Source organism: Myotis yumanensis, unplaced genomic scaffold, assembly GCF_028538775.1.
Source record: "Myotis yumanensis isolate MYYU_CA2020_CCGP unplaced genomic scaffold, mMyoYum1.0.hap1 SCAF_3, whole genome shotgun sequence".
In the NCBI taxonomy this organism is placed as follows: domain Eukaryota; kingdom Metazoa; phylum Chordata; class Mammalia; order Chiroptera; family Vespertilionidae; genus Myotis; species Myotis yumanensis.
In genome coordinates this window covers 199298454-199307184 of record NW_027223754.1, presented here as the reverse complement: position 1 = coordinate 199307184, position 8731 = coordinate 199298454, and the positions used below count along the sequence as shown (strand labels likewise).

The 8731-nt window shown below is 39.6% G+C and overlaps 1 protein-coding gene across 1 annotated transcript in view; it reads right to left on the bottom strand.

The window, feature by feature from the left end:
- Positions 1-525: 525 nt before the first annotated feature.
- Positions 526-8731, bottom strand: part of UTP20 (UTP20 small subunit processome component) — a 90373-nt gene continuing 82167 nt past the window's right edge. Inside the window, exons 53-62 of the mRNA XM_070410906.1 lie at positions 8297-8366; positions 7987-8169; positions 6952-7083; positions 6375-6507; positions 4707-4894; positions 3980-4051; positions 2762-3058; positions 2431-2557; positions 1087-1232; positions 526-803 (exon numbers count right to left, since the gene is read on the bottom strand). Coding sequence (XP_070267007.1) covers positions 648-803; positions 1087-1232; positions 2431-2557; positions 2762-3058; positions 3980-4051; positions 4707-4894; positions 6375-6507; positions 6952-7083; positions 7987-8169; positions 8297-8366 — 1504 coding nt within the window. The 3' untranslated portion in view covers positions 526-647. The remainder of the gene's footprint in view (positions 804-1086; positions 1233-2430; positions 2558-2761; positions 3059-3979; positions 4052-4706; positions 4895-6374; positions 6508-6951; positions 7084-7986; positions 8170-8296; positions 8367-8731) is intronic.

Sequence of the window (8731 nt, the reverse complement as noted above, 5' to 3'; positions counted from 1 at the left end):
GGGAATAACTAGCCTCTTATGATATTGAATCTTCTTATCTGTGAATATGGTTATATTTCCCTATTTGTGCAGATTTTTCCTAATGCCTTTTGATGAAGTATTAGTTTCCTACAGAAGGGTATTATAAATCGTATTTGATTTACCCCTAACTTCTATATTTTGTCTTGCTGTTTTATTTTATTTTTTAAAATATATTTCTTTATTGATTTCAGAGAGGAAGGAAGAGGGAGAGAGAGATAGAAATATCAGTGATGAGAGAGAATCATTGATCGGCTGCCTCCTGCACACCCCCCACTAGGGATCGAGCCCGCAACCCAGGCATGTGCCTTGGCTGGAATCAAACCTGGGACCCTCCAGTCCACAGGCCGACGCTCTATCCACTGAGCCAAACTGGCCAGGGCTGTCTTGCTGTTTTAAAGTATATCTTAAAACTTTCTAAAACTCCGTTGTTAGTATTGCATGCTTTTTAGACAGTGAAGATACAGTAGTATTATAAATGTTTTAATTAAAAAAATATGAGCATGATTATATTAAACTGTTTAATATACAATCTCTGCCAAAGTTTAGCTTAAATAATAAAACCTGCTGTGACTTCTGACTAGCAGATACACTGGAAAGTTCATGAGACTGTCAGCACAGGGGGCACATTATTCCACCATTGCTAAATCTTTCAGGCTGTGGCTCTTCTGTCTCTTGGCCTTATAGCCAGGACGCAGGAACTCTATCTTTCTTTTCTTTGCTTCACTTTTACTTTTGTGTTTCTTCAGCTTCTTCTTGGCGGCAATATCAGGATTGGTTACAAACTTGAAAAAAGAATAGAGATGTTCTATTACTTTTAAAGAAAATGTTAAACTAATAAAAATCAAATGCACATATGGACCATTTCATTCACCTTCAAGCATCAAATGTTTACACGCCCACTAAAGAAAAGCTGGAGCCCCAGTTATAGTGTCCGCACTTCTCAAACACAGCCAGTTCCTCTTCCTCCCTGGGTCAGTGCGACATGTGTGCGCACACACCCCTGGTTAAAAATAGTCACTAAGCATGATGAACATGCCGTGTTGTATTTTCAAACAGCAAACTTACCTCCAAAGCCTTCCTCTTTTTCCGGAGTGCCCTTTTCTCATGAGCCTGTTTCTGTACAGAGGCGAAGGCTAATGAGAAGCTCTCCAGCCCAACCAGCTTTTTGAGTAATTCTATGATTTCCTGGGATAGATTCTTCAGCAAAGGATCTGTTCACACACAGAATAATAACCACAGACAGTTACCCAGGAAAGGATACATTTGAATATCTACAAAATCAATAACGTGAAATATAAACTCCTACGGCATTATCACTTTTATTACTTGAACATTAAATGCTAATCTGAAACTAACCCCTACACTTCTGAGATGAGAAAATCAGCAAAAGTGTTGGACACAGCTCCCAGCCACCATCTCCTCCAGGATTCAACAAGAGACCGGAGACCATGAAGCCCGCTTCCTAGCAGAATCCTGGCTCAGAAGACATTGAGAACTGGACAGCACTGTTCTGGGCTACATTTGATTAACCTGCTCAGCTCTGCAGATGTGGGGGAAGGTAAGTGTGTTTCTCCAGGCCCTCGCTGATTCACAGGTCACAGAGGCTTACCTCTGGCCATAACTCTGGGTGTGTGGATTAAAGACTCCTTTGTGAAGCTGATGAAAAGCTTCCCTGCCTCCTCTCTCCGAAATGCAAAGAAACCAGATTTCTGCATCAATTTCAGGAGAGTTCAGTGTGCCTGTTCACGTTTCCTGAAAATAGGTACTAGGCCTTTTCTCCACTGTTGAACCCCCAGTGCCTGTCAGATATTAGGTGCTCAGTATATGTTGGCTGATGAGAACCAAAGCAGACCTGACCTTCACCACTGCTTTGCCTCTTTAAGAGGAAGTAAACTCTCAAGGTTGTAGGACCACAGCAGGTCCTGCTTTTGACATTTACTTCATTTGCTTTATTTTAAAACTTTTTAACATCTGCTTTACTTTCTCTTTCTAACCCCCAACTCCCTCTTTTCTTATTAGCAAAATAGACATTTTAGGATCAGTGAGGCTGACAGGAAATAGTGAAATACTTAAACTGAACATTATTTCATACTTCTGCCATATAATTCTTGAGAATTATATTTCACAGTTCATGATTGTTCACATAGCACTATGAGGTTTAGAACCACCCCAAATTACAGTTTTCTTTGAATATTCATGCCTAGGAATAAAACATCTTTTAGGAAACGTTCACTCTTAGACACAGGAAAGCAAAACGAAGGTAGTCAAATGTAACACAAGCATGCCTTATTTGTTTGCTATTAATTATCTTGTTTTCTTAACAGAAACTGGCAGGGAGGGAGGGCAAGAAAGAAGAAGGAAGCATTCAGGAGGGAGGTGCAAAGTACTCAGAAGAGGGGCTGCAGTTACCTTGGTCTGAATAGGTGCTGTTCAGTTCTCGGAACAAAGGAGCTATGATCTCTGGGAGATACGGCTTCACCTTGTCTACTCCAAGATCCATCGCCACAGCTCCGAGAAACTTATAGATGCATGTTCTCTGAAAATACACATTAAAAGTGTTTCTCTTATACTTGCAGCCATACAAATAATATAGAAAATAAGGTCCATTTGGGGGCAGATATTATTGCTTCAGTTTTGGGTGCAAAAGTTCCTAGAAACTTGGGAGGATCACTAACACCACTAAAATATTAAAAAAAAAAACACCCACACATACAAAAGCCACTCTGTACATGTCTCACACCTTTAAGGGGTTTCTAGGTGAGTAAGCAGCTTCCAGTTTTGCAATCCGAGACAACTTCTGGATCAGCCACAGCAGCGTGGCTGGCTTGCTGTGCTCTTTCTTCCCCTCTTCATTCTCTTCTTGGTCAGATTCCGCCTTCCCATCTGCATGGGCCTCATGTTCCACTGCCTCTCTGGCCACACCACCTGCTACAGCTTCTTGTTCTTCCATACCTTCTTTCATCCGACCTTGCTTATCGCCAGAATCAGGTTCCAGTAAATATAAGACTTTAGCTACGAACAACAAATTCTTAACAACCTAAAAAAACAAAACGAAAGTGTTGGTATGCCAGCTGAGATCACACTTTGGATACAGCGTTCACCTAGTTTCCAGTTTCCTAATTTGTATTGCTCTGTCTGGTCCGTAATAGCTCACAAGAGACGTGCCCGTGCCTTGCTCCTGTCCATATGCCACATTGTGTTCCCTCACCACTACCAGTCCAACTGCACTATCAAAAGAGAGAAGGGAGCAGCAGACCAACTATTCAAAAGCAATTTACATTTACTGCATATTTATAAATGCCTTCTCTATAATTTTACATGTGGTTAAACTTTATAATATGGAAATATATAAAGCTTTTGTGACAGAATTACTTGTCTTCTGTTAAGACAATTCTCAGACCACCCGGTAGCAAAAACATTACTTTCTCTTCAAATACTAAGAAGAAGAATTCAATATTATATAATTAGTCACAATGTGGTGTAGATAAGACTAAAGATGAAAATATTTAATAGACAGCCTCCCACTGTACTGTCTATCAGGAATTTTAAATGCAGCCAAGACTAATCCCCAATGGATCCCAGAGTCAATTAGATATATGGGCATAACTAAACATGTATTTGAGTATATGTTTATATTTCAGTTAATTTCCCAAGCATTAAACTACAAAACCAAACACCAAATGTGAGCCTTTCCCTAGACCAGTGGTTCTCAACCTTCTGGCCCTTTAAATGTTGTGACCCAACCATAAAATTATTTTCGTTGCTACTTCATAACTGTAATGTTGCTACTGTTATGAATCGTAATGTAAATATCTGATATGCAGGATGGTCTTAGGCAACCCCTGTGAAAGGGTCGTTCGACCGCCAAAGGGGTTGCGACCCACAGGTTGAGAACTGCTGCCCTAGACTAGGTAGAATAGGTCCCTTCTATTTAACCGGATAGCATTATGATACTTACCTGCTCTCCTTGAGACTGATCCAAGAATTTGGAATGTAACTGATGGCAAGAGGCTAGGGAGATACTTTTCATCTGTGAAAATAGACATTGGCAGATACAATACAAGGTATTTCTGAGTGGATTTGGAGAGGGAAGGTTCACAACTAAAAATTGTAGAACAGTTCCCTTCTACCTGCCACAAACATTTAAGCTCTGGGGAGATACAGATTGTGATTTCTGAGATTATTAGAAGGGAACTGTGCAACACTCCAATACTGTTTTCCCCTCTTCCTTTCTTACTCTTCTCATTCATCAATATATACATAGTTCCTACTATGAGCCAGGCATTGTGCTGCTCCCTAGGAAATCAGAGATGGAAATAATATGGCCCCTTCCTAACATTTTCATGAACCATGACCTCATTAATTATCAATAAGGTTATGAAGGAGGCAGGACAGACAGTACTAATCTTATTTTCCAATGCTGATAAGTTAGACATTAAGATATTGAATGGTCTAAATAAGCAAAGCAAAAATCTGACTAGATTGATAGTCTAAAAATTACCTTTGAAAAGCCTTGGCCTTGAGGGTGATCCCTTTCTGGTTCCTAAGATTCCTATAGACTCACATACACAACAAGTTGTTGGCTGGAAGAATTTCTCCCAAGGGCTAACCCCAGGACATCACATGAACAAGAATGAACATTGCACACGGGTCACGAGGGAAGAACCGTTTTAGAGAAACCTTACCTTTTGGTCAAGGTCACTTGTCAGGAACCTCACAGCTACAGGTTCTGAGAGCTTCCTTTTAGCTTTTTTGGCATTCCGTTTTCTAATAAGCTCCTCTGGTTGGCAAGAGGCAAAGAGCAATCCAAAAATCTGGGCTGCAGTGAGCCACACCCAGTTGTGTGGATGTCTCAGGTGAGCGTGCACGTGGCCTAACAGAACCAAAATACATTCTCAGATGTCAACAGATTTCTGGACTCTGGTGGTAAATAGGACTAACTTAGGCATTTCCTGAGTACCTATGATGTACCTGGACTTGGGAACTGAACATGAGGGAGCAATGAGGTGAGAGACACTGGGAAAAACTAGCAAACCAGCTCCTAACGTGGTAAATGACATGGGAGAGGTAAGCCTAAAACAAACCAGCTCCATAAGAACTACTTTCAGATTGGAGGGAGATAAGGTGGCATTAACATTTACAATTTCTAAATTAAAATGATGTGTGTGTATATACATACATACATACGTATGTACGAACACGTGTTTCTCATAATGACTGAAATTGGTGGCTCCCAATAGCTGACTGGAAAGCTATCACTTACGATGCTTTCTAGGTGCCAGGCACAGGGCTTTTAGACCTCACACCAGTGAGGTTGGAACTGTCATTTCCATCTGAGATTATAGATGAGGAAATGGATGTGTCAGAAGGACCAAGTGATATGTCGAGCTGTAAGAGGCAGAACCAAGCCTGGGACTCAGAGCTCATACCCCTAAATAGGATTCGTTAAAGGCCATACTCAAGCTCCACGGCCACTCTCCATACAGTGCACTTGGAGAATACAGTGGAAAGCCTTGTGGTGCTGGGAAATAAGATTAAAATTCTGGTTGAATCATGTCATATCTGAGCTTTAGTCTCTGTCGCTGTATTTCATGAATATGGTTTTACTTTGGTTCTACATGATCCTTTCTAATAATCTGGCCATGTCTCAGGGGAGCCATACCAGAGGAGGCCATATATTTCTCATAGGATCACAAGTCCTCTTGAAACAGGTGGGTACTTAAAGCATTCATTCCAATGTCTATTTCCTACTGACTGAACAAAATTGAATATGTTAAATTAAAAATTCTGGGATATTTTTCATTTAAAGAGTGACATATAACTTAAGTATCTCATAAAAATGACATGGTTTAGTAAAGTATGGCATATTTACATGATGGACTATTTATAGCTATTTAAAGGGATAGCTACTAGTATAAACAGACAGGATATAAAAGTTTATATGGAATTATGCAACCTCAAAACACAAACAAACCCTGAAAAGACTGAAGGGAATATATACCAAGTTATCATCAAGTAGCAAGGAGGACTTTGAGGAATATTTTCCATTCTTATACTCTTCCATAATTAATATTCTTTCTTTTAGAAATGAAATGTATTATTTATAATTAATATGTATATACACACGCATATATATATTTAACACACCCCCCCGCCCCGAATCCCAAAGAAACAGTTTCATTGTAATCAATGTGAAAAGGCCCTTTAAATCTGTTTGTTGTTTTTTTATGGACTTTCCCCCTGACATTACACTTTCTGAAGCATTCATATTCTGATTTCCCAAATTTCTTTTCAATAATTCTATCACAAACAATGTGCTTATTTTTAGATTTAAAGAAAAAGACAATACTTACTCCAGATTTTACCCAAAGTCTGAGAGGGCTTGGTGAACTGAATAATATTACATTCCTTGATGAGTTTACTTATCAGTGTGAGAAAACTGAACAGAAGGCGATCTGCAGCTTTTTCTTTAGTCTCTTCCATGATCTAAAAAGAGGATGGACGCAAATCAACTAAGACAACAATTGCAAAGCATGTGATGGACATTTTTATCCCAGCGTGCAAATGTACATCAGGATTTCTCAACCTCAACACTACTGACATTTGGACTGCACAATTCTTTGCTGTGGGAGGCTGCCCTGTGTACTATAAGATGTTTATCAGCATCCCTGGCTCCTAACCATTAGATGTCAGTAAGACATTGCTAAATGTCCTCTGGGAGCCAAAATCACCCTGCTTGAGAACCTCTGTCATATACTGTGGGAAGAAAACTTACTTTAGTCCACATTTTTAAAAGATCCAACTGCATTGAACTATTGCTTTTATTAATAAAAAAGCATTTTTGAACACATTATTTAATCTATTAGCTATATCACCTGAAGCAAAACTATAAAAATTAGCACAACTCTCATTTCCTAGCAAATAACTTACATCTTCAAAGTTTCCAGGATCAATTTCCTTTTCAATCACAGGGAGAACAGTTCCAAGTCTTCTTTCAAAAGTGACTCCTTCACTTTCCGCAAACACTCCACAGACCAGGGCAGCTAGCTGTCTACTTAAGCTCTACCAAAGAGAAGCCACCAAAAGACAATGTCAGCACAACCCGGGAGGCTGTTTCCAAAACTATAAAATGAAAGTGGGCATGATTCTGTTCTCAACAGTTCGTTATGAAACCAGAAATCAATGGAAAATGGATCACTGGTGACAAGAATATGGAGAAATCTTCATATCCAAGAAAAACATTTTTAAAAAGTCATTCAGCCCAGCCGGGTACTGTAGCTCAGCGGTTGAGCGTTGACCCAGGAACTGAGAGGTCACCGGTTCAATTCCCGGTCAGGGCATATGCGCAGGTTGCGGGCTCGATCCCCAGTGGGGGGCGTGCAGGAGGCAGCCAATCAGTGATTCTCTCTCTCCCTCTCCCTTCCTCTCTGAAATCAATAAAAATATATTTTTTTTAAAAAAGTGATTCATCTTTATCCACTGAATAATAGATTTTTTCTCATTTTAAATGTTTAAAAAATCAAAAAGTTTCATACCATCCTGCCACGTCCCACTTTAATACTAAAACCGGTATTACGTTATGATGTGTTGTTTACATTCCACAAAAGATGGGCCAGTGTTAATAGTGGTAGAGTCAGCAAGTGGACACAGTCACTGACAAAAATTACATTCCATCAACTGAATAAGCAAAATTGTAAACAAAAGTACTCATCAAGGGGGCTGGTTATGTGAATTAAGACACATTCTTAGTACCTGGCTGACATTAACCATGTAGTGGGAATATGGATGATTCTTATGTTACATCTATAACTTCTGAAATTTTACTATAAGAATACATTATTAACATAAATAAAAATAATAAAGCTATTGGGGAAAAATTAATTCAACAATGAATATATGTTATTTAAAGTATGAACACCAAAAGCTAAGAGTTTCCATTGGAATATGGTTCAAAGCAACCCTAACCTTCTTTGCTCCAAACCAGGTGGTAACCATATCGAAAAGGAAATCTTTTTTCTCAAGGTTGATTTTACTGAGTAAGGACTTGATCGCAATGGATGCCATCTTTTTACACAGGGCAGAGTCATCGTTCACCATCATTAGACAAAGAGGAATAAAGAACATCCCACAGTTCTCATGGAGCAATCCCTAAAAGAAAACGGGCACATATGAGCACACTGAGACTGGAATCCCAAGATGCCCCGAGGGAGGACCATGGGCACCTGAGGGCTCGAGGGAAACACAGTTACCAGTTTGTCTTTGTGACAGAGGGTACCTGAGGGAACGTGTCAAAGAGATAAGCAATCATTTCCAAGGCGGACTCTCTGCCGGTCTCATGTTCATAACTAGGGCAAGAAGAGCAGAAAGACTCGTTAGTATCTTTTAAACTTATCAATTATTTTTAAGAATTTAAAATATTGTCTCAAGATGCCAGTCTATTTTTTAAAAAGTGGAAAACACTCCACTTTCCCAACTGCTGTGCGGTTTTACATGTACTTTTGTTAGATCTTTACCATCCTCCTCAGTGGACTCTAGTGACCATCAGTGGTCATACTGAAGTGAAAGCTACTCAGAACTGCTATGTTTGCTAGTTAAGTCAGTAACTCACAGATCATCCTCAGAGAACATGCCCTTATGTTTAGTCTTGTTCTTTTCAAGACAGCCGCCACATTAAGAGGAGAGAAGAAACTTCCGCACCGTCTCTGCATAG